Genomic DNA, 26,451 nt, shown 5'->3' on the forward strand with positions numbered 1-26,451 from the left:
TTGTTGGATTTATTTGTGTTCATAGCCACCGAATAATGCAAATCAAAGACCATGTTGTCAAACCCAATCACTTGCATTCATTATTATCTGCTGGAATAATAAGAATAAATAAGATTAGGTCAACGAACGGGCGAGTTTTTTTTATACATACTATGGAGAAAGCAGTGGGTGTGTTGAGAGGGCCACGTAAAGAGTGGACATTACAATGCAATTTGGGCTGCGCGTCATTTGTGGACGTGTGCTGCTGTTGGCGTGTATGTACTGTAAGTGTGTGTCTTTGTTGCTGAGTCAGGCGAGTCCACGCTCCAGAAGGTCTTTTGCTCTTTTGCTCTTTTCCAGTCCGTCCCCCTTCTCCCTCTCCCTCTCTCTCTCTCTGTATATTATCTCCCCACTTTTCTTCCTTTGCCCAGGGGACTTTGTTTTATAAGGTGACGTCCATTTTCATTGGATACGAGCCGTGACACGAGCCTCAGGTTCTGCTTTCTCCGCCTAGTTTTTTTATTTTCATTTTTTTCTTACTGATTTACAAATGGTTTCTTTTTTTAGCGCATTGGTAGTCCATGTCGCCGGCTAGATCCAAGCGGTGTTTACATTCTTGCAAGCCTGGACGCAGCGTCTCTATGCGGACAGGACATTACCGTAAACTGTAGGAGGTTGTGCTTTATGAATGAACAACGAGAAGGAAATACAACAATCCAAACGTGATCGCGGTGAGCGAGCCACGGATATGAGGGATTAGCGTAATTGTACCAGAGACTCATTGCGGAAAAGCCTTTCACTGCGGACTCATGTGAAAACGCATCGGGGGAGAACGTGTTTAAGAGGCATTGACCAGCGGAAAACCGTGGTGACCATGTAAGTTGCTCTCTGTACCTCCCCTTGAATGTAATGTTCTTGCACCACACATGTTTCGCCAAAAATAGGTTATAGGATTAGGCAATTGCTCAATGATAATAATATTTATAATAATAATAATAATGCAATTCTCCTCCAATTATTTTCTCATAAAAAAAAATCAGACTGAGTATCGCCTGTCAAGTGTCATTCGCTCAATGACACAACGTGATGCATTGTCTCCGTGATTGACATGTATAATAAGAGAAAAATGCACTTCTTAATTCCCTCCTTGCTGCATCCCTCACAGGAACAGCATTCGAGACATGTTCACCACACTTTCCCCTTAAATTACATCCCCTCCTTTGCTGCATTCAACAATGTATTTGAGAGACACATCACATTCACCCCCATGGTGTACCAGGTTTCGACTTTCACTGTGTCCCCCGCTGGTGTGCTTTGCTTACAGGTCCATTCATATTGTTGCGCTGGGGAGCGAGTGCCCCGGGGGAGCGAGGCCCGGGGAAGAGGCCATGGGTCAGGGCCAGCTCCAGGGGGGCCTGCTGTGGAGCTACTTGGGCCATGGAGCTGTGGCTGGAGGACCTGAGGAGAGCAGTCTGTCCAACTCGGCCTTCATGGAGTACACATCCCGCGTGTTTGGAGACGTCACTGTGGTGGTGCAGGACTGCCCTAGCTGGGTGTGTGTGTGTGTGTGTGTGTGTGTGTGTGTGTGTGTGTGTGTGTGTGTGTGTGTGTGTGTGTGTGTGTGTGTGTGTGTGTGTGTGTGTGTGTGTGTGTGTGGTGAGTCAGAGGGTTGTTATGTAGGTTTGGCCCTGGAGCTGTTAGGGTGGGTGATTGTGTGGGGGGCTGTGATAGAGTAAAGGGAAGGGGGGCTGGAAAAGGGGGAGTACAAGAAATGGGGTTAGAGAGTGTTACAAGTGAGAGACCAAATTACTTGCACAGTTCTGTAAGGTGATAAGAAATGATTGAGAGTTAAAACAGACAAGCAGGAAGACAATGACATCCTAATAAATGTTGTCCCCTTCAGCGTCGTCCCCTATGGGAGTGTTTTATTTGTTTAGTAAATTAACTCAGTTATCTTACTCTTGAAAGTTGTAATAGTAGAATGCACAAGGTGCAATTTCGAAATTGGATGGTGTATCATCAGTTTTTCTCTTGTCATTTGCATTTAGCATTTTAGTCATTTAGCAGACGCTCTTATCCAGAGCGACTTACATTTAGTGCATTAATCTTAAAATAGCTAGGTGGGACAACCACAAATCCCAGCTAGAATGTGGGGGTAGAGTGAAGTGCAAGTGTTGGTTTAGGGAAAAAAAATAAGCGAGGGTGGTTGAGGTGAGAAAGGGGATTCATTATTTAAGAAACTCTTTGAAGAGTTAGGGTTTCAGGTGCTTTTGGAAGATGGGAATCTGCTGTCCTAGCTTCAGGGGGAAGCTGGTTCCACCATTGGGGTGCCAGGATAGAGAAGAGCTTGGACTGGGCTGAGTGGGAGCTGCCCTCCCGTAGGGGTGGGAGGGCCAAGAGACCAGAGGTCGCAGAACGTGTTGCTTGGGTTGGGATATTGAGTTTGAGGGTGTAGGAGCAGTTTCTCTGGCTGCTCCGTAGGCAAACACCATAGTCTTGTATTGGATGTGAGCTTCGACAGGTAGCCAGTGGAGTGTGCGGAGGAGCAGGGTGACATGGGAGAACTTGGGAAGGTTGAAAAGCAGGCAGGCTGCTGTGTTCTGGATAAATTTCAGGGGTTTGATGCACAAGCGGGGAGCCCAGCCAACAGTGAGTTGGCAGAAGTCCAGACTGGAGATGACAAGTACCTGGATTAGGACCTGCACCGCTTCCTGTGTGAGGTAGTGTCGTACTCTACAGATGTTGGAGAGCATGAACCTGCAGGAGCGAGTCACTGCTTTGATGTTTGCAGAGAATTACAGGGTGTTGTCCAGGGTAACGCCAAGGTTCTTTGCACTCTGGGAGGGCGACACTGGGGAGTTGTCAACCGTGATGAGAGGTCTTTGAGCGGGCAGGCCTTCCCTGGGAGGAAAAGATGCTTGGTTTTCGTGAAGGTTGAGCTTGAGGTGGTGGGCTGACACCCAAGCTGAGATACCTGCCAGGCATGCAGAGATGCATGTTGCCACCCGGGTGTCGGGGGGAGTATTTGAGTGTCATCCGCATAGCAATGATAGGAGAGACCATGTGAAGATATGACAAAGCAGAGTGACTTGGTGTATAAAAAGAAGAGGGCATAGAACTGAGCCATGGGGGACACCAGTAATGAGAATACGTGGTGCAGACATAGATCCTCTCCACATCACCTGGTAGGAGTGGCCTGCCAGGTAGGATGCAATCGAAGAGTGTGCAGAGCCTGAGACGCCCAGCACTGAGAGGGTGGAGAGGAGGATCTGATGGTTCATGGTTCTCGAAGGCAGTGGATAGATCTAGGAGGATGAGAAAAGAAGAGAGAGAGTCAGCTTTGGCAGTGTGGAGAGCCTCCGTGACACAGAATCGACCAGTCTCGGTTGAGTGACCCGTCTTGAAGCCTGACTGGTTAGGTTCAAGAAGATCATTCTGAGAGAGATAATGAGAGTGTTGATCAGAGACAGCACGCTCAAGTGTTTTGGGAAGAAAAAAAAGAAGGGATACAGGATAAAGCATGCCTATCTATATAATGAATAGGAATTGGGTGGGTTGAGATGATTAGGCTACCTAGTGGTTAGAGCGTTGGACTAGTAACCGGAAGGTTGCAAGTTCAAACCCCCCAGCTGACAAGGTACAAATCTGTCATTCTGCCCCTGAACAGGCAGTTAACCCACTGTTCCTAGGCCGTCATTGAAAATAAGAATTTGTTCTTAACTGACTTGCCTAGTTAAATAAAGGTTAATATATATATATATATATATATAGAAAAGCACTACACCTCTCTCTATAAGCTTCACTTATTCAAATGTTTTACTTGAACCCTAAATGGTTCTCAAGTAGATTACTAAGAAAAGTTAATCCATTGTTTAAAAATTGCCTTTGCAGATTACCATGTCTCATTTTCTCTTTTTCAAACAAGCATTGCAGAGCTGGCAACAATTTCAATTTCATCCCCCTGAAAAGATAGAACAAATATTACAACAAATATTATAGCTGAACTCAAATGTGCTGGTTGATAAAATACCTGAATTTATGAGAAAGATGTTTGAAAAGGTATTTTGTTCTTAAATAATATTGTATATTGGAATGGTAGAGTTATGTCCTTCATGGAGTTATCAGAATTGTATGGGAAGGTCTGCTCAATCCAAGAGTACAACCAATTGATTATAGCATTACCCCCAAAATGGAGGAGGCAGGAGGAGGTAGGGAACTGGTTTGTCTGCCCAATATATAAAGGATCAAAACTGGCGAAGGAATAAAAATGGCATAAATAGGAAAGTATACAAGTTTCATTTGATGACCAGGATGTTGATAACTGTGCAATACCAATCGCAAAGTAGTTGGGAAGAGATTTTTGATGTACCGATTCTATGGTACAGGGTGTATGAGTTGATATATAAAACGACACAAGATTTAAGACTTCATGCTTTTCAGCTAAAATTATTATATAGAATTCTTGCCACCAACAAAATGTTGAATATTTGGGGCATGAAATCATCGAAGCTCTGCAGATTTTGTTTTGAGAATACAGAATCAATAGACCATTTACGTTGGTATTGCCCTCAAGTAGCCTGTTTCTGGTCTCAGGTTCAGGAATGGCTGAAAATGCATAGCATTGATCTAAAATTGACCCTAGAAATAGTACTGTTAGGAGATCTGGAGAGACTGGGTCAGTCAATTACTAATATACTAATACTCTTAGTGAAAGTATTTATCTTCAACAACTCTGTGGATTCTATTAAATTAGATTGAAATTGTACGTGAAACATCACAGCACAGTTGGAAGATATGTTCCGTAGAAATCCAAAGAGGGTGGCCAGCAGAGAGGTGGGATGGGCTGAGGGTTGGGATGTGGGTGGAATTGGAGACAAGTGGGAGTGGAGTTGCTGTGAATGATGGTCAAAGATAAAAGTAAAAAATAAAGTCAAAATAAAACATAGTAAAAAGTAAGCTTGAATGACATTGAGGGGCAGTGTTTTTACAGCTAATGCCGGTGTGCCTGAGGCTGATGCCGTGCAGGTGTTTGTACACATGCATATACACACACTCTCATTCAAATACACACATACACGAACACACACACATGTAATAGTGCCAGACATGCATTCAAACATATACAGTTGGCATCGCTGTTATGATTTTAGTTGTCCTTGATGTCCTTTGTTTATTTTTATGTTTTTGCATATTGTTGATTGCTGTTTTTCTTCTGCCATTTTCTTTTCTCTCTTTGGTTAATTTTCTTGGTTGTTGGTGCATTGAGGGGTTCTTGGGTTGGGGAATGGAATTAATTTGACATTTTATTTATTTATTCTCTTCTTGGGGGGGACTGGGAGGGGTCTCGGAAGGTTGAGGGACAGCTATTGGGGAACTGTGGGGGATCTTGGAGGGTTTGGGTTCAAGTTTTGTGGCCTGGTGGGAGAACTGTCAATGTGCCCTTGAGCAGGGCATTGACCCTGGATGCTTCTGTTTGTCACTCTAAATGGGAGTCAGTTGGATGACTGCTGTGGTGTAGTTGTTGAGTGGCTTCACTGCAAGTAAATCAAATAAAATCAAAATCAAATCAAATCAAATTTGATTTGTCACATACACATGGTTAACAGATGTTAATGCGAGTGTAGCGAAATGCTTGTGCTTCTAGTTCCGACAATGCAGTAATAACCAACAAGTAATCTAACTAACAATTCCAAAACTACTGTCTTATACACAGTGTAAGGGGATAAAGAATATGTACATAAGGATATATGAATGAGTGATGGTACAGAGCAGCATACAGTAGATGGTATCGAGTACAGTATATACATATGAGATGAGTATGTAGACAAAGTAAACAAAGTGGCATAGTTAAAGTGGCTAGTGATACATGTATTACATAAGGATGCAGTCGATGATGTAGAGTACAGTATATACATATGCATATGAGATGAATAATGTAGGGTAAGTAACATTATATAAGGTAGCATTGTTTAAAGTGGCTAGTGATATATTTACATCAATTCCCATTATTAAAGTGGCTGGAGTTGGGTCAGTGTCAATGACAGTGTGTTGGCAGCAGCCACTCAATGTTAGTGGTGGCTGTTTAACAGTCTGATGGCCTTGAGATAGAAGCTGTTTTTCAGTCTCTCGGTCCCAGCTTTGATGCACCTGTACTGACCTCGCCTTCTGGATGATAGCGGGGTGAACAGGCAGTGGTTCGGGTGGTTGATGTCCTTGATGATCTTTATGGCCTTCCTGTAACATCGGGTGGTGTAGGTGTCCTGGAGGGCAGGTAGTTTCCCCCCCGGTGATGCGTTGTGCAGACCTCACTACCCTCTGGAGAGCCTTACGGTTGAGGGCGGAGCAGTTGCCGTACCAGGCGGTGATACAGCCCGCCAGGATGCTCTCGATTGTGCATCTGTAGAAGTTTGTGAGTGCTTTTGGTGACAAGCAGAATTTCTTCAGCCTCCTGAGGTTGAAGAGGCGCTGCTGCGCCTTCTTCACGACGCTGTCAGTGTGAGTGGACCAATTCAGTTTGTCTGTGATGTGTATGCCGAGGAACTTAAAACTTGCTACCTTCTCCACTACTGTTCCATCGATGTGGATAGGGGGGTGTTCCCTCTGCTGTTTCCTGAAGTCCACAATCATCTCCTTAGTTTTGTTGACGTTGAGTGTGAGGTTATTTTCCTGACACCACACTCCGAGGGCCCTCACCTCCTCCCTGTAGGCCGTCTCGTCGTTGTTGGTAATCAAGCCTACCACTGTTGTGTCGTCCGCAAACTTGATGATTGAGTTGGAGGCGTGCGTGGCCACGCAGTCGTGGGTGAACAGGGAGTACAGGAGAGGGCTCAGAACGCACCCTTGTGGGGCCCCGTGTTGAGGATCAGCGGGGAGGAGATGTTGTTGCCTACCCTCACCACCTGGGGGCGGCCCGTCAGGAAGTCCAGTACCCAGTTGCACAGGGCGGGGTCGAGACCCAGGGTCTCGAGCTTGATGACGAGCTTGGAGGGTACTATGGTGTTGAATGCCAAGCTGTAGTCGATGAACAGCATTCTCACATAGGTATTCCTCTTGTCCAGGTGGGTTAGGGCAGTGTGCAGTGTGGTTGAGATTGCATCGTCTGTGGACCTATTTGGGCGGTAAGCAAATTGGAGTGGGTCTAGGGTGTCAGGTAGGGTGGAGGTGATATGGTCCTTGACTAGTCTCTCAAAGCACTTCATGATGACGGAAGTGAGTGCTACGGGGCGGTAGTCGTTTATCTCAGTTACCTTAGCTTTCTTGGGAACAGGAACAATGGTCGCCCTCTTGAAGCATGTGGGAACAGCAGACTGGTATAGGGATTGATTGAATATGTCCGTAAACACACTGGCCAGCTGGTCTGCGCATGCTCTGAGGGTGCGGCTGGGGATGCCGTCTGGGCCTGCAGCCTTGCGAGGGTTAACACGTTTAAATGTCTTACTCACCTCGGCTGCAGTGAAGGAGAGACCGCATGTTTTCGTTGCAGGCCATGTCAGTGGCACTGTATTGTCCTCAAAGCGGGCAAAAAAGTTATTTAGTCTGCCTGGGAGCAAGACATCCTGGTCCGTGACTGGGCTGGGTTTCTTCTTGTAGTCCGTGATTGACTGTAGACCCTGCCACATGCCTCTTGTGTCTGAGCCATTGAATTGAGATTCCACTTTGTCTCTGTACTGACGCTTAGCTTGTTTAATAGCCTTGCGGAGGGAATAGCTGCATTGTTTATATTCGGACATGTTACCAGACACCTTGCCCTGATTAAAAGCAGTGGTTCGCGCTTTCAGTTTCACGCGAATGCTGCCATCAATCCACGGTTTCTGGTTAGGGAATGTTTTTATCGTTGCTATGGGAACGACATCTTCGACGCACGTTCTAATGAACTCGCACACCGAATCAGCGTATTCGTCAATATTTTTATCTGACGCAATACGAAACATGTCCCAGTCCACGTGATGGAAGCAGTCTTGGAGTGTGGAGTCAGCTTGGTCTGACCAGCGTTGGACAGACCTCAGCGTGGGAGCCTCTTGTTTTAGTTTCTGCCTGTAGGCAGGGATCAGCAAAATGGAGTCGTGGTCAGCTTTTCCGAAAGGGGCGGGGCAGGGCCTTATATGCGTCGCGGAAGTTAGAGTAACAATGATCCAAGGTTTTACCACCCCTGGTTGCGCAATCGATATGCTGATAAAATTTAGGGAGTCTTGTTTTCAGATTAGCTTTGTTAAAATCCCCAGCTACAATGAATGCAGCCTCCGGATAAATGGTTTCCAGTTTGCAAAGAGTTAAATAAAGTTCGTTCAGAGCCATCGATGTGTCTGCTTGGGGGGGAATATATACGGCTGTGATTATATTCGAAGAGAATTCTCTTGGAAGATAATGCGGTCTACATTTGATTGTGAGGAATTCTAAATCAGGTGAACAGAAGGATTTGAGTTCCTGTATGTTTCCTTCATCACACCATGTCTCATTAGTCATGAGGCATACGCCCCCGCCACTCTTCTTACCAGAAAGATGTTTGTTTCTGTCGGCGCGATGCGTGGAGAAACCCGTTGGCTGCACCGCATCGGATAGCGTCTCTCCAGTGAGCCATGTTTCCGTGAAGCAGAGAACGTTGCAGTCTCTGATGTCCCTCTGGAATGCCACCCTTGCTCGGATTTCGTCAACCTTGTTGTGAAGAGACTGGACATTGGCAAGAAGAATGCTGGGGAGTGGTGCGCGATGTGCCCGTGTCCTGAGTCTGACCAGAAGACCGCCTTGTTTCCCTCTTTTTCGGAGTCGTTTTCTTGGGTTGCTCCATGCGATCCATTCCGTTGTCCTGTTTGTAAGGCAGAACACAGGACCCGCGTCGCGGAAAACATATTCTTGGTCATACTGATGGTGAGTTGACGCTGATCTTATATTCGGTAGTTCTTCTCGACTGTATGTAATGAAACCTAAGATGACCTGGGGTACTAATGTAAGAAATAACACGTAAAAAAAAACAAAAAACTGCATAGTTTCCTAGGAACGCGAAGCGAGGCGGCCATCTCTGTCGGCGCCGGAAGTAACGTATATTGTATGTTTCAGTTATTCAATAAAATAAAGTAAAAAAATAAATAAGGGATACAGGTCTATAGTTTCTGACGTCAGATGAGTCGAGTGTTGGTTCCTTGAAGAGGAGAGAGACATGATCCATTTTGAAATGAGGGGGGATGCAGCCAGTGGTCAGGGATGAGTTGATGAGGGAAGTGAGAAGATCTCCAGAGATGGTTTGGAGAAGGGAGGAGGGGATGGGGTCAATCTGGCAGGTTGTTGGGCGGCCAGACCTCACTAGTCATAGGATTTTGTCTGGAGAGAGAGGGCAGAAAGAAGTCAAGGCGTACGGTAGTTCTGTGTCAGTGGGACAAGTGGACTCAATAGGCTGAGTGAATGAGGAGCAGATGTCGTCAACCTTTTTTTCAAAGTGGTTGATAAAGTCGTCCGCAGAGAGGGAGGAAGGGGGGGTGGAGGATTAAGAAGGGTTGAGAAGGTGGAAAATAGTTTTCTAGGGTTAGAGGAAGAACCTTGATATTTAGAGTGATAGAAAGTGGCTTTAGCAGCAGATACAGAGGAAGAGAAGGTAGAGAGGAGGGAGTGAAAAGATGATAGGTCCTCCGGAAGTTTAGTTTACCTCCATTTTCGCTCAGATGCCCGCAGCCTTGTTCTGTAAGTTCGCAATGAGTCACTCCGCCATGGAGCAGGAGGGGAGGGCCGAGCCGGCCTTGAGGAAAGGGGGCAGTGCGAGTCAGTCATTGGATGCAGAAAGGGAGGAGAGTAGGGTTGAAGAGACAGAATCTGGAGAAAGGAGGGAGAAGGATTTAGCAGAAGGGAGAGATGATAGGATAGAAGAGTAGAGAGTAGTGGGAGATGGAGAGCGAAGATTACGACGGCGCATGACCATCTGGGTAGAGGCTGAGTGGCTAGGGTTGGAGAAAGGGAGACAGAAATGGAAAGAAAGTAGTGATCAGAGACCTGGAAGGGGGTTGCAGTGACATTAGTAGGAGAACAGACTCTAGTAAAGATGAGGTCAAGTGTATTGCCTGCCTTGTGAATTGGAGGGGACTGGGAAAGGGTGAGGACAAAAGAGGTAAGGAGGGGAATAGAGAGATCTGGAAATGTCAGGAGGTTGAAGTATCCAAGTACGAAGAGTGGTGAGCCATCGTCAGGAAATTAGCTTATCAAGGTGTCAAGCTCATTGAGGGACTCTCCAAGGGCACCTGGTGGGCGATAGATGATAACAATGTTATGCTTGAGTAGACAAGTGACAGTATGGAATTCAAATGAGTAGATTGACAGGTAAAAGAGGAAGAAAAGACAATCTCCACTTAGGACAAATTAGTAGCCCTGTGCCACCACTGCGATGACCAGATGCTCTTGGTCTATGAGAGAAAACGTAGTCAGATGAAGAGAGAGCAGCTGGAGTAGCAGTGTTCTCTGGGGTGATCTGTCAGGGCAAAAAAGTCAAGGCACTAGGTAGCATAGGCTGAGATTAACTCTGTGTTCTTGACTTCAGATCGGCAGTTCCAAATACGTCCAGAGACCTGGAATTTCACATGGGTTGTGCGCATAGGATACACTAAATGACACTGAACAAAAATATAAACGCAACATGTAAAGTGTTGGTCCCATGTTTCATGAGGTGAAATAAAAGACCCCAGAAATGTCCCATATGCACAAAAAGCTTATTTCTCTCATAGGTTGTGCATACATTTGTTTACATCCTTGTTAGTGAGCATTTCTCCTTTGCCAAGATAATCTATCCACCTGACAGGTGTGGCATATCAAGAAGCTGATTAAACAGAATGATCATTACACAGGTGCACAAAATGTGCAGTTTTGTCACACAACACAATGCCACAGATGTTTTGAGGGAGTGTGCAATTGGCATGCTGACTGCAGGAATGTCCACCAGAGCTGTTGCCAGTGAAATTAATGTAATTTTCTCTACCATAAGCCGCCTCCAATGTTGTTTTAGAGAATTTGTCAGTACATCCAACTTGGCTCACAACCGCAGACCGCGTGTATGGCGTTGTGTGGGGGTGAGCGGTGTGCTGATGTCAACGCTGTGAACAGAGTGCCCCATGGTGGCGGTGGGGTTATGGTATGGGCAGGCCTAATCTAAGGACAACGAACACAATTGCATTTTATCGATGGCAATTTGAATGCACAGAAATACAGTGATGTGATCCTGAGCCCCATATTCATAGTTTAGGTCCTAATGAATTGATTTCAATTGACTGATTTCCTCAATGAACTGTAACTCAGTAAAATTGTTGCATGTTGCATTTATATATTTTTTCAGTATTGAAGGGTTGCAGCCAAGGGCTGGGGAGTGTCTGTATAGCCTGCAGGGAGAGGAGCAAACAGGGTATAGAGAAAACACATACAGTTGACAAAGCTACAAAAGAACCAAAGGAAATCATCAGAAAATACACTATATATACAAAAGTATTTGGACACCCTTCAAATTAGTGGATTCAACTATTTCAGCCACAAACAATGCTGATGGGTATAAAGTTGAGCACACAGCAATGCAATCTCCATAGACAAACATTGGCAGTAGAGAGGTTGTTACTGACAATAGCATTTGATATTTTCAGTGGTATTGTTAACAAACACGCCACCATAAAGAAAATGAGAATTAAAAACTAGTTCAACCGTGATTTTGCAGAGTTCTCCACTTCAAGAATTGCATTTGGTGAAAGGTTCGGTGCATGCATACTCAGGCTGACTGACTATCGTTCAGGCAAATTAGAAATAAGTGCACTCAGGCTATACGGAAGGCCAAAGTTAGTTACTTGAAGGAGCAGTTCTCTCTCTGTGAGTCTAACCCCAAGAAGTTCTGGAAAACAGTTAATGACCTGGATAATAAACCCTCCTCCTCACAGCTGCCCATGTCCCTTAATGTTGATGATGTGGTTGTTACTGACAAAAAGCATATGGCTGAGCTCTTTAATCACCACTTCATTAAGTCAGGATTCCTATTTGACTCAGCCCTGCCTCCTTGCCTGTCCAACATTTCCTCATCTCCCACCCCTTCTAATGCGACTATCACCGATGCGTCTCCCTCTTTTTCCCCTGCCCTGCTACAAAGTTTCTCCCTGCAGGCAGTCACTGAGTCCGAGGTGCTAAAGGAGATCCTTAAACTTGACCCCAAAAATCCATCTGGGTCAGATGGTTTATACCCTTTCTTCTTTAAGGTTGCTGCCCTTTTACCCCCTTTTTTTCTCTCCCCAATTTCGTGGTATCCAATAGTAGCTACTATCTTGTCTCATCGCTACAATTCCCGTACGGGCTCGGGAGAGACGATGGTTGAAAGTCATGCGTCCTCCGATACACAACCTAACCAAGCCGCACTGCTTCTTAACACAGCACGCATCCAACCCGGAAGCCAGCCACACCAATGTGTCGGAGGAAACACTGTGCACCTGGCAAGAACTTGACTGGCCTGCACAGAGCCCTGACCTCAACCCGATGAAACACCTTTGGGATGAATTGGAAGCCAGGCCTAATCGCCCAACATCAGTGCCCGACCTTACTAATGCTCTTGTGCTGAATGGAAGCAAGTCCCCACAGGAATGTTCCAACATCTAGTGGAAAGCCTTCCCAGAAGAGTGGAGGCTGTTATAGCAGCAAAGGGGGGGACCAAATCCATATTAAGGCCCATGATTTTGGAATGAGATGTTTGACGAGCAGGTTTCCACATACTTTTTGTCATGTAGTGTAACTAGGTAGTAGGCAAGATCAGTGAGAGAGTGGTGTGGAGCCTTCCTCTCTTTCCTTCCTTGAATAACTTCACAGAGCAGTCTTTGTTTTTCAGACGGTCTTAGTATTTTCAATGAGACCGCCACTTACAGCTGCTGTTGAGCAACCAGGGGAGACTGAAGTACTAAGACTAATTGCTAATTATCTAGCAGAGGTGAAGAGCAAAGCTCCCAGTATTAATTGATGATTGCCTAGGAGAGGAGAAACCACTCCCCCTCCAATACAGCAACTGATTACCAAAACAAGTCACAAATTGCCCTGCACCTTATTCCTGGTTGATGTTATGAGCGGTCAGCAGTTCACACACCAAGTAGGCTACTGTGAAGTCAGGCAGCACTTAAAGTAGTTGGCCCTTGCAAACAAAAAGACAGTACTAAACAACAACAGATAAAGACAAAAAATATACTTATCACTCCTGGAGATGTATCCTAGAGATATCAGGAGTCCTCTAGCTATAGAATGAAGAACCTTAGAGAGCTATTTATAACTTGTCAAAAATGTCCAGATCAACTAGGCATTGTCAGCTACGTTTTGTAGCTAGGTTTTTTAGCCCATATATTTTGTAGTGATGTTCAAGTCACTCAAATATCACATGAGTACACATTAGACATGGTAAAATGTGTAGAATTGCAAGAAAATGTTTTAAAACTGCAACATTTTCTCTGCATCCCATGACAAAATGTGTAGAATGGCTGGAAATAGGCAGAGCTTTGTCTTCCACAACGGTGGCTAATCTTTTCCCTTTCAGGATAGATTTGATTAGTGGAGACAGACGGAGGTTGTCAGGGGCCAAGCCAAGCCAGTCCAATAAGCAGGCAGGGAAGAAAGGCCTTTGTTTTATCACAAGACCATTGTCATCATAAAGGAGTTAGTGAGTCACTCTGCCAGCCACTGTTGATGTTTGTTTACCCGGCTGGCTTGATTGTGACGCGTGCTCTTGAGATGTAACCGCATTTTGAATTCCAAAACCGTTTTTAGCAGAGGCAGCGGAACAAATCTAACCACTTCTTCTCTGAGGGCTTAGATGAGATAGCATGTAATTAAGCATACCACAGCTACTGTTACTATTTTCAATCTTTTTCCGGTATAAAACCTTTGGGGCCTGTTTGGTTTAGGCCAGACCTGGGTTCAAATTCTATTTGAAATCTCTTAAATATGTGGGTGTTGGCTTTAGCCTGCCTGGAGTATCACATGGGTGGGGTATAACTTTTCGAGGCTACTCTATTGGTTCCTTTAAGACAGGCAAGCTGAATCAAGCACAAATAAGGAAACTGAAATTATTTCCAAAATATTTGAACCCAGGTCTGATGGAGACTGATTGCAAGTCTCAATTTGCATTTCTTTTTAGTCCAGGATGAGGCTTAATCTGGGTCCGGGAAATGGCCCCTATAATGTTCATGCATTACTAATGAGTTGGTGTGTGTGTGGACAGGATCCGTTGGACAGTGACTGGGCCGGCGTGCGGAGTGTTCTAGAACAGGCTGACATCCTGGTTATCAAGTACTCGGTCAACGACAAGCTGGCCTTCCAGCAAGTGCGCAACGGATACGCCCCTAGACTTCGCCCCCTCCTACACCACTGGGGCATGCCTGTTATTCTGGTTGCTGTGGGCGCCCGCCTAAACGGTGAGATAACATTGGTCTATCTTCGACCACAACACCATTTTGTCCTGTTGTGTTCTTGTGCTATATTTTGTATTGCCGTGTACCAGTGACGGTCAGTGCCGTTTCAGATGAGGGAGGATTTTTAAATTTTTTATGATCATGGCCTTTTGTCTATTACAGCATATTGGATGACTGTCATTCATATTCCATTCACCCAGTTAAATGTAACAGCCAGCGATAGGTTTAGGCTACTACACTACATCAAATATTCCCTATACCCATCATGAGGTTGCTACAACCTAGCCTATGAATGAAAGTTTTCAACGTAGTTGCACACAGGTTGAGAGACACATTTGAGGTAACAAACAGTGAAACATGGACAGACAGTGACATTCAATACCGCCTTGCACACTCTTGCCTTCATCTAGCTAATCTAGGGTGTAATCATTAGCCCTACAGTTGCAAACAAGAGTTTCTATTGGAGAAATTCAGGTATGTTCATCCCCGTTTTGTGCCGTTTGCTTCTGCTGAAGAAACGTTTTTCAACAGAATTGGCAGAATGAATACACCCCTGATCACACGCACACACAGTTCAGTTTCATAGAATCCACATTGTATCCATTCTTGCGTCTACATTATGCATTCTCCTCCTTTCACCTCTTTCCATCTCCTGTGGACTTCAGTGCACAACACATCAGCTTTATGGGACCAGGCGAAAAAATCTTTCCAAGCAAAACCTGCTACACACAGCCTAGATCAAATAAAATGTATTTATATAGCCCTTCGTACATGAGCTGATATCTCAAAGTGCTGTACAGAAACCCAGCCAAAAAAAACCAAACAGCAAGCAATGCAGGTGTTGAAGCACGTTGGCTAGGAAAAACTCCATAGAAAGGCCAAAACCTAGGAAGAAACCTAGAGAGGAACCAGGCTATGAGGGGTGGCCAGTCCTCTTCTGGCTGTGCCGGGTGGAGATTATAACAGAACATGGCCAAGATGTTCAAATGTTCATAAATGGCCAGCATGGTTAAATAATAGGTCTGGGACAGGTAGCATGTCCGGTGAACAGGTCAGGATTCCATAGCTGCAGGCAGAACAGTTGAAACTGGAGCAGCAACACTGCCAGGTGGACTGGGGACAGCAAGGAGTCATCATGCCAGGTAGTCCTGAGGCATGGTCCTAGGGCTCAGGTCCTCCGAGAGAGAAAAAGAAAGTGAGAATTAGAGAGAGCTTACTTAAATTCACACAGGACACAAGATAAGACAAGAGAAGTACTCCAGATATAACAAATTGACCCTAGACCCCCGACACAAACTACTGCAGCATAAATACTGGAGGCTGAGACAGGAGGGGTCAGGAGACACTGTGGCCAAACAGGAAGGATATAACCCCATCCACTTTGCCAAAGCACAGCCCCCACACCACTAGAGGGATATCTTCAACCACCAACTTACCATCCTGAGACAAGGTCGAGTATAGCCCACAAAGATCTCTGCCACGGCACAACCCAAGGGGGGGGCGCCAACCCAGACAGGAAGATCACATCAGTGACTCAACCCACTCAAGTGACGTACCCCTCCTAGGGACCGCATGAAAGAGCACCAGTAAGTCAGTGACTCAGCCCCTGTAATAGGGTTAGAGGCAGAGAATCCCAGAATCCCGGGAACCGGCCAGGCAGAGACGGCAAGGGTGGTTCGTTGCTCCAGAGCCTTTCCGTTCACCTTCACACTCCTGGACCAGACTACACGCAATCATATGACCCACTGAAGAGATGAGTCTTCAGTAAAGACTTAAAGGTTGAGACCGAGTTTGCATCTCTCACATGGGTAGGCAGACCATTCCATAAAAATGGAGCTCTATAGGAGAAAGCCCTGCCTCCAGCTGTTTGCTTAGAAATTCTAGGGACAATTAGGAGGCCTGCATCTTGTGACCGTAGCGTATGTGTAGGTATGTACAGCAAGAACCAAATCAGAGAGATAGGTAGGAGCAAGCCCATGTAATGATTTGTAGGTTAGCAGTAAAACCTTGAAATCAGCCCTTGCCTTGACAGGAAGCCAGTGTAGGGAGGCTAGCACTGGAGTAATATGATAAATTTTTTTGGCTCTAGTCAGGATTCTTGCAGCCGTATTTAGCACTAACTGAAGTTTATTTAGTGCTTTATCCGAGTAGCCGGAAAGTAGAGCATTGCAGTAGTCTAACCTAGAAGTAACAAAAGCATGGATACATTTTTCTGCATAATGTTTGGACAGAAAGTTTCTGATTTTTGCAATGTTACATAGATGGAAAAAAGCTGTCCTTGAAATGGTCTTGATATGTTCGTCAAAAGAGAGATCAGGGTCCAGAGTAACGCCGAGGTCCTTCACAGTTTTATTTAAGACGACTGTACAACCATTAAGATTAATTGTCAGATTCAACAGAAGATCTCTTTGTTTCTTGGGACCTAGAACAAGCATCTCTGTTTTGTCCGAGTTTAGAAATAGGAAGTTTGCAGCCATCCACTTCCTTATGTCTGAAACACAGACTTCAAGCAAGGACAATTTTGGGGCTTCACCATGTTTCATTGAAATGTACAGCTGTGTGTCATCCGCATAGCAGTGAAAGTTAACATTATGTTTTCGAATGACATCCCCAAGAGGTAAAATATATATTGAAAACAATAGTGGTCCTAAAACGTAACCTTGAGGAACACCGAAATCTACAGTTGGTTTGTCAGAGGACAAACCATTCACAGAGACAAACTGATATCATTCCGACATATAAGATCTAAACCAGGCCAGAACTTTTCCGTGTAGACCAATTTGGGTTTCCAATCTCTTCAAAAGAATGTGGTAATCGATGGTATCAAAAGCAGCACTAAGGTCTAGGAGCACGAGGACAGATGCAGCGCCTCAGTCTAATGCCATTAAAAGGTATTTTACCACCTTCACAAGTCTCAGTGCTATGATGGGGTCTAAAACCAGACTGAAGCATTTTGTATACATTGTTTGTCTTCAGGAAGGCAGTGAGTTGCTGCGCAACAGCCTTTTCTAAAAATGTTGAGAGGAATGGAAGATTCGATATAGGCCGATAGTTTTCTATATTTTCTGGGTCAAGTTTAGGCTTTTTCAAGAGAGGCTTTATTACTGCCACTTTTAGTGAGTTTGGTACACATCCGGTGGATAGAGAGCCGTTTATTATGTTCAACATAGGAGGGCCAAGCACAGGACGCAGCTCTTTCAGTAGTTTAGTTGGAATAGGGTCCAGTATGCAGCTTGAAGATTTAGAGGCCATGATTATTTTCATCATTGTGTCAAGAGATATAGTACTAAAACACTTGAGTGTATCTCTTGATCCTAGGTCCTGGCAGAGTTGTGTAGACTCAGGACAACTGAGCTTTGAAGGAATACGCAGATTTAAAGAGGAGTCCGTAATTTGCTTTCTAATAATCATGAACTTTTCCTCAAAGAAGTTCATGAATTTATTACTGCTGAAGTGAAAGCCATCCTCACTTGGGAATGCTGCATTTTAGTTAGCTTTGCGACAGTATCACAAATACATTTTGGATTGTTCTTATTTTCCTCAATTAAGTTGGAAAATAGGATGATCGAGCAGCAGTAAGGGCTCTTCGATACTGCACGGTACTGTCTTTCCAAGCTAGTCGGAAGACTTCCAGATTGGTGTGGCACCATTTCCTTTCCAATTTTCTGGAAGCTTGCTTCAGAGCTTGGGTATTTTCTGTATACCAGGGAGCTAGTTTCTTATGAGAAATGCTTTTAATTTTTAGGGGTGCATCTGCATCTAGGGTATTGCACAAGATTAAATTGAATTCCTCAGTTAGGTGGTTAACTGATTTTTGTCCTCTGACGTCCTTGGGTAGGCAGAGGGAGTCTGGAAGGGCATCAAGGAATCTTTGTGTTGTCTGAATTTATAGCATGACTTTTGAGGCTCCTTGGTTGGGGTCTGAGCATATTATTTGTTGCAATTGCAAATGTAATAAAATGTCCGATAGGTCCGATAGTCCAGGATTATGAGGAAAAACATTAAGATCCACAACATTTATTCCATGGGTCAAATCTAGGTCCAGAGTATGACTGTGACAGTGAGTAGGTCCAGAGACATTTTGGTCAATACCCACTGAGTCGATGATGGCTCCGAAAGCCTTTTGGAGTGGGTCTGTGGATTTTTCCATGTGAATATTAAAGTCACCAAAAAATTTGAATATTATCTGCTATGACTACAAGGTCTGATAGGAATTCAGGGAACTCAATGAGGAAAGCTGTATATGGTCCAGGAGGCCTGTAAACAGTAGCTATAAAAAAGTGATTGAGCAGGCCGCATAGATTTCATGACTAGAAGCTCAAAAGACGAAAACGGGATTTTTGTTTTGTAAATTGAAATTTGCTATCGTAAATGTTAGCAACACCTCTGCCTTTGCGGGATGCACGGGGGATATGGTCACTAGTGTAACCAGGAGGTGAGGCCTCATTTAACACAGTAAATTAATCAGGCTTAAGCCATGTTTCAGTCAGGCCAATCACATCAAGATTATGATCAGTGATTAGTTCATTGTCTATAATTGTCTTTGAAGTAAGGGATCTAACATTAAGTAGCCCTATTTTGAGATGTGAGGTATCATGGTCTCTTTAAATAATGACAGGAATGGAGGTCTTTATCCTAGTGAGATTGCTAAGGCAAACACCACCATGTTTAGTTTTGCCCAACCCAGGTCGAGGCACAGACACGGTCTCAATGGGGATAGCTGAGCTGACTACACTGACTGTGCTAGTGGCAGACTCCACTAAGCTGGCAGGCTGGCTAACAGCCTGCTGCCTGGCCTGCACCCTATTTCATTGTGGAGCTAGTGGAGTTAGAGCCCTGTCTATGTTGGTAGATAAGATGAGAGCACCCCTCCAGCTAGGATGGAGTCCATCACTTCTCAGCAGGCCAGGCTTGGTCCTGTTTGTGGGTGAGTCCCAGAAAGAGGGCCAATTATCTACAAATCTTTTGGGAGGGGCAGACAACATTTTTCAACCAGCGATTGAGTTGTGAGACTATGCTGTAGAGCTCATCACTCCCCCTAACTGGGAGAGGTCCAGAGACAATTACTCGATGCCGACACATCTTTCTAGCTGATTTTACACGCTGAAGCTATTTTGCACTTGGTGACCTCTGACTGTTTCATCCTAACATCGTTGGTGCCGACGTGGATAACAATATCTCTATACTCTGCAGTTTTAGCTTTAGCCAGCACCATCTTCAGATTAGCCTTAACGTCGGTAGCCCTGCCAACCGGGTAAACAGTATGATCGCTGGATGATTTGTTTTAAGTCTAATACTGGGGGTAATGGAGTCATCAATGACAAGGGTTTTCAATTTGTCAGAGCTAATGGTGGGAAGCTTCGGCGTCTCAGACCCCGTAACGGGAGGAGCAGAGACAAGAGAAGGATCGGCCTCAGACTCCGACTCGCTGCTTAATGGGGAAAACCGGTTGAAAGTTTCTGTCGGCCGAATGAGCGACATCGGTTGAGCATTCCTACAGCATTTCTCTCCAGAAACCATGAGAAAGTTGTCTGGCCGCGGGGACCGTGCGATGGGAGTTATACTAACGTTACTATCTGTACTTACTGGTGGCACAGACGCTGTTTCATCCTTTCCTACACTGAAATTACCCTTGCCTAACGATTGCGTCTGAAGCTGGGCTTGCAACACAGCTATCCTCGCCATAAGGCGATCGTTCTCCTGTATATTATGAGTACAGCGACTGCAATTAGAAGGCATCATGTTAATGTTACTACTTAGCTTCGGCTGTTGGAGGTCCTGACGAACCGCATCCAGATAAAGCGTCCGGAGTGAAAAAGTTGAATGAAAAAAAGTTGAGTTGAGGGAAAAACCCAAAATATAAACGGGAATTAAAAAGTAAAAACCGTAAAGTTGTCAGGTAGCAAAGTAAGGTTGGCAACAAAACGCACAGCAACACGTAAACAAGTCTGCAAGTTGTCGTTGTCACCATATTAGCTAAAGTAACGTCATAGTCAGCATAGCTAATAGAACTAACGCGTTCGTGAACTCACTACAATCATGCAGTAATGTTACAGTATACAGTCAGCAAGCAGTTACACCGGTAGGCCCTGGTGGCAATAAATTAGTTAAACCAAAAGCTTACCTTGACTTGGAACAGTTCCAGTGTTGTGTTGGATAGTCATAGCCAGCTAGCTAACATAACATCCCTCTGTTTGAGCAGGGTGTTTTTGTAGGCTAAACTAGCTAGCTGCATTAGAGGAGTTAGAGCCCTGTCTATGTTGGTAGATAAGATGAGAGCACCCCTCCAGCTAGGATGGAGTCCGTCACTCTTCAGCAGGCCAGGTTTGGTCCTGTTTATGGGTGAGTCCCAGAAAGAGGGTAAATTATCTACAAATTCTATCTTTTGGGAGTGAAACTGAAAAAAAATTACACACTCTCTCTCGCTTGCTTCTCCTTCATTTAGGAATAAATTCATGTTAAAAACTGCACAACTACTTTCTTTCTCTCCCCTTGAGTCAACTACTCATCACATTTAATGCACTGCAGTGCTAGTTGGCTGTAGTTTATGCTTTCAGTACTAGATTAATTCCCTGAACCTTTGATTGAGTGGACAACATGTCAGTTCATGCTGCAAGAGCTCTGATAGGTTGGAGGACGTCCTCCGGAAGTTATCATAATTACAGTGTAAGTCCATGGCAGGGTGTGAGAACCGTGAGCATCCTAGGTTTTGTATTGAAGTCAATGTACTCAGAGGAGGACAGAAGCTATCTGTCCTCCGGCTACAGCATGGCGCTACCCTGTAGAGGGCTGTTGAGGCTACTGCAGACCTTATTTGGAAAATAGTGTGTTTTAATCTATTATTTAGTGACGTGATTATATTTAGTATGGTTTTATCTAAAAAGTTTTTAAATGTTTTAAAATGTTTATTTTTATTAAATTCACTGAGGAGGATGGTCCTCCCCTTCCTCATCTGAGGATCCTCCACTGCCATGTACTTACATTTACATTACATTTACATTTAAGTCATTTAGCAGACTTACCACATGCCAGGTTGCCATTGTCTTTATTAACCTGCCTGGTTAAATAAAGATTACATTTTGTATAATGAGTGAATGGGGAAGTTTTGTTCAGCAGTCTTACAATCCATTTCAGTCAATGGTTCCATCACAGCACTTTTAGAAACACGACATTGACTGGATTTGAGGCCTCTCACACCAGTCATAATAGGTTATTGCTTCCAACCATGTTAATGCCATCTGACATAACTCTGTTACGATGCAATAAACTGAAACTAAACTAATATCATCCAAAAATATAATCTATAGCATTTTGTGTCTTTTGAAAATATGGCTACATTACATATGGTAGGAGCAGAGGAAATGGCTGAAGGAGTGGATTTGTCTTTTCAGTTAAGAGGATGATTCTCATTTTATGATTAAATCTCAAACAGGCCCCAGGCTTTTGCATCTAAGTAATGTGTCTTCGTGGTTTAAACAGCAAACAAACCAAGCATAATCTGGTGCAAGAAAGAAGTAGGCAAAGTCCAAACCCTGACACCCACACACACATTGAGTGGTACAGTGACACCTGGTATTACCCAGGTCAGTGGTGTTAAACTAGCAAAGTATTAACCATCATGCCCACTTTAATGTCTATGCTTCTGTGTCCCCATCTTTTTTATTTCAGTGGTGTAAACGAATACACCACATTCATGATGGGTTATTTTTAGCTTGGTGAGATGCTTTAAGATCTTGCCAGAGCTTCATTGCAAGATGATAATAGTATTTGATAACTCTTTGGTGGTGAGAGAGGGGTCTTGTGGGATGGTGGTGGATCTGACACCGTGTTTTTGTATTGTTTTTTCGCTGCTTTATTGTCTGTGCTAAAGCTATCCCCAAAAGAATGTGGCGGATGACAGCTGCGTGCAGTTGTTTCCTGTTGCCTTGGTTAGGTGACTTAGGGCAAAATCATTGACACACACACACACACACACACACACACACACACACACACACACACACACACACACACACACACACACACACACACACACACACACACACACACACACACACACACACACACACACACACACACACACACACACACACACACACACACACACACACACACACACACACACACACAACAGACAGTGTCTACCTTTCACTCTATGCCTGCAGTTTTATTAGCAGAGTGATTTATTCCTTGCATTTGGCACTGAGCAGACCGCCCCACTATGTCTCGCTCTCTGGCTCCTTCATCACATCTTTTTACTTCTCCCTACATTTCCCTCTTAAATGTAATCCAGAGTCCACAGACGCAGAGATGTGATAATCCGGCTTCCCATTGTGACATAGCTGCATGGCTCTGAGTCCACCATCCGCAAGGGACTCAAAAGCCCAAAACGCACACCTCCCCAAAAATCCCAACCAACGCGGCTCTGCGTACGTGTCCTCTATTAATTTGAATGGGGTGACTGTTGGAGAAATTGCTAAACCCCACTGAGAATTTGAAAAGTATGAACGGTCCAATATTCTAGAACACTGCTGTGCTTACAAGTACACATTTAGGATGCTGATAGATGTGTAATTTTTTCTTTATATTCTCGCTCTCTGACTTTGTCTCTCCGCATGTAGGCTGAATTATGCATATGCAGGGTATGCCTATGCATGCATTGTAAATCCATCTGAATGTCAGTATGTGCTTATCTATGATGGATAAAATATAATCGTGAGATTTTCTGCTGGAAGTTTTGTGGGTGGTACCGTGTTTTTGAGCACTGTGTACATCACAGGAAGTTGGTGGTACCTTAATTGGGGAGGACGGGCTTGTGGTAATGGCTGGAGCGGAATTTGTGAAATGCTATCAAATGTCACATAGTTTCCATGTGTTCGATGTCATTCCATTCACTTTGTTCCGGCCATTATTATGAGCTGTTCTCCCCTCAGCAGCCTCATGTGGTGGACATTTAGAGCAGGTACATCTCATCCTGTCTCACCTCTCCCGTCCTCTCACTGTCTAGATGAGGGGCCCCCCTGCACATGCCCCCTATGTGCATCAGACTGGAGCAGCTGTGTCCCACACAGCGAGGGCCTGCAGCTCTCTAGGGACCTGGGGGCCACTTATCTGGAGCTACCCTCCCTCAACCATGTCTTTGTGAGCCGCTACTTTGGCAGCGTGGTGAGTGTCGGCATCTGCCAGTTATGAAATTATCATTGTGTGATTTATGACTGGTGTGTGATCAATGTTATCATTCATCATTGATGATGAAGAGCAGGGATGCAATGCCAGGCCTCACGGGCCTGATTGGTGTCAAACCTTCGCCCCAGCCCCAGCTAACTCAATTTTCTTTTTTCTTTTTTCTTTTTTTCTTTTTACCTTTATTTAACCAGGCAAGTCAGTTAAGAACATATTCTTATTTTCAATGACGGCCTGGGAACAGTGGGTTAACTGCCTGTTCAGGGGCAGAATGACAGATTTGTACCTTGTCAGCTCGGGGGTTTGAACTCGCAACCTTCCGGTTACTAGTCCAACGCTCTAACCACTAGGCTACGCTGCCGCCCCTAACCCCATTAATCAACTAATCATATGATCTTCAGTATAGAATGCAATTAGCTGTGTTTGCTAGGGGTCGGGAAACAGTGTCACACCACTCCGGCCCCCGAGGACTGAATTTGCTCATCCCTGATGTAGATGGCAGAGTATTATGTTATTGGCCATAGTGGAGATAAAAATGGGACTGGATGCAGTGTGATTATAAAATTAACTGTGTCACCATTTTATTTTGGTGTGTATGTTTATGCTAACTAGGGTGTGTTTGTATTTGTATTCAGCTGGAGTACTTCATGATTCAATGTTTGAAGCAGAAGGCCAACGACCGTCCAGAAAAGAGGCGAGGCAACAAGCTGAATGAGCCCCGCCCCCCTCATCTGGAACAACCAGGTGAGAGAGAGACTGTAATACTAGAATAGGGCACCTTTAAATCAGTTCTATGCGTATATTATATAAACTTTACTTGTGGTGTTCCTCAGGGTATAATTCTCAACCCGTTCTATTATATCAACTTTACTTGTTATGTTCCTCAGGGTATAATTCTCAACCCGTTCTATTATATCAACTTTACTTGTTATGTTCCTCAGGGTATAATTCTCAACCCTTTCTATTATATCAACTTTACTTGTTATGTTCCTCTGGGTTTAATTCTCAACCTGTTCTTGTTCTCCCTGCACATGCTACTGTTGTTATAAACATGCTACGAGATGTTTTGAATTATACATCTATTTTTTCTTCTGATATTCACCCGACTGTATGTGACTACATTGTAACCAATCACTTACACAGTTGGGTGTTTTAACCAAATGTATAGTAGACACAGAATAGTCAAACTACAACATTTCTACAGCTGGACCAATCTAATAGATACCTTACTTTTGGGGGATTTATTTTGCATAGATTCAAGGTCTGTGAGATCTGAGATGAGAATATCAGGACTATTTTAGCTCATGGGATTAATTAGGAATTATGAAAAGAGAGTAATTGCGCATATCCAAACATGCCAGAGGAGCTGAATAAATAATTGGGGAGTTTCCTGCCCAAATGGGATCTTCGACTGAAGGTTAGTGAAAATACATCATTATACAGGTGACCTGACCAAGATCATATCATGTTGGTTGAAACTTTGCCGCTGTATTTTAAGCTTCAGTAGATGATCACATTTTGGTTGTAGCAAACTGAGTGTACATTTGCTTCCTTTTCTCAATATAGACACACATTTTCACTGCTTTATCAAAGTTTAGAATGATCTGTTAGTCAGCCCCTCACCCTATAGTGTTCATTCTTTGTTTGTTTATTCCTGTGAATGTGTAGTACACATACTACACCCATCTGTGTTCATGTACAGAGCACACGGCTAAGCTACAGTAAACTTACTAAATATAGCAGCCTTGCCATTTAGCCACTATGTCTGATGAACTTTGACTTGGTGATTGACAGCGAAGGGCAGCACTGCCAAAGTAGGTGGGTGGATGGGTTGGCTTGCCTGGGGCCCGTCCAACTCTACTTAACTCTCTCTCGCTCTGTCGTGCAACATCCATTAAATATGAAGTGCATTGATTCCTGGAGAAGCTTTCCTGTAAACCAGGCCAAAACTGAGTGTCAATAAAAAAGTGATGAGGTGCACAGGGGTGCAGCGTGGATTAAGCATAAATAGGATTATAAGGACATTGATTTACCTTAACACTGTCTCTGTTTACCTTCCACCTAATACTCTGCTTTTCCCTCATCCCCTCGCCCAACTCTCTAATCTCTCTCTTTCTCTCCCTCTCTCCATCCATCCAGCACGTCTTCCCCCCATCCGAGTGGAGGAGTCCAGCTTCTCTCAGGACCTACAGTGGCTGTTGGAGCGCGGCGTCCAGTTTGCCGATGTAGCCTTCTACGCTGGGGACTCTGGGAAGGAGCTGGGCTGGGGGCACGCCGCCGTCCTCTGTGCTGTCAGCCCCTACTTCAGACAGCTGTTGCTGGGGCCCAAGGCCAGGGAGAGGCCCATCTCGCGTTGCGTTTGCCGGGGGGACGGCCGGGGAGACGGGGGACCCCCATCACTGCTCTCCACCTGGGATGGGGGTCTGGGCAAAGAGGATGGGTTGCGCCCTGATGGGCATCTGGCTGGACGGCTATCACGCCTGGTGGTAAAGGACCCGCTGCTGTGCCTGTGCCTGTGGGAGACGCTCATGTTCCTCTACCGAGGTAAACTACTGGTTCAAGTGCTGTTCGCTATAAGCACGTGGAGCAGAGATAGAGAGCGAGGCTGTAGCGAAGTGAGATAATGTTGTCTTCTTTTATCATGGATAATTTACCATCACTGTATGAAATCTACTGCTACGACTATCTGCAGTCTCCATTCTGTGTGTTTCTAAACTAATTGTATTTGTCACGTGCCGAATACAACAAGTGTATACTTTCCCAACAATGCAGTTAGAAATAAAATGATCAAATAGATAAAAAGAAAATAACAAAATACACAATAAAATAACAATAACGAGGCTATATACAGGCTGTATACAAGGAGCACTGGTACCGAGTCAGTGTACTGGGGTAC

The 26,451-nt window shown here is 44.6% G+C and overlaps 1 protein-coding gene across 4 annotated transcripts in view; it reads left to right on the forward strand.

Annotated features, from left to right (window-relative positions):
• The first annotated feature begins 201 nt into the window (after positions 1-201).
• The window catches only part of rhobtb3 (Rho related BTB domain containing 3), a 47,504-nt gene continuing 21,254 nt past the window's right edge, over positions 202-26,451 (forward strand). Inside the window, exons 1-6 of one of the 4 annotated variants that reach the window (XM_052473865.1) lie at positions 202-855; positions 1,304-1,532; positions 14,183-14,375; positions 23,380-23,537; positions 24,191-24,299; positions 25,695-26,099. In XM_052473865.1, the coding sequence (XP_052329825.1) occupies positions 854-855; positions 1,304-1,532; positions 14,183-14,375; positions 23,380-23,537; positions 24,191-24,299; positions 25,695-26,099 (1,096 nt within the window). In that variant the 5' untranslated portion in view covers positions 202-853. The remainder of the gene's footprint in view (positions 856-1,303; positions 1,533-14,182; positions 14,376-23,379; positions 23,538-24,190; positions 24,300-25,694; positions 26,100-26,451) is intronic. The other 3 variants (XM_052473866.1, XM_052473863.1, XM_052473864.1) reach the window with 3 other exon arrangements.

This window comes from Oncorhynchus keta, chromosome 21 (genome assembly GCF_023373465.1).
Source record: "Oncorhynchus keta strain PuntledgeMale-10-30-2019 chromosome 21, Oket_V2, whole genome shotgun sequence".
In the NCBI taxonomy this organism is placed as follows: Eukaryota; Metazoa; Chordata; class Actinopteri; order Salmoniformes; family Salmonidae; genus Oncorhynchus; species Oncorhynchus keta.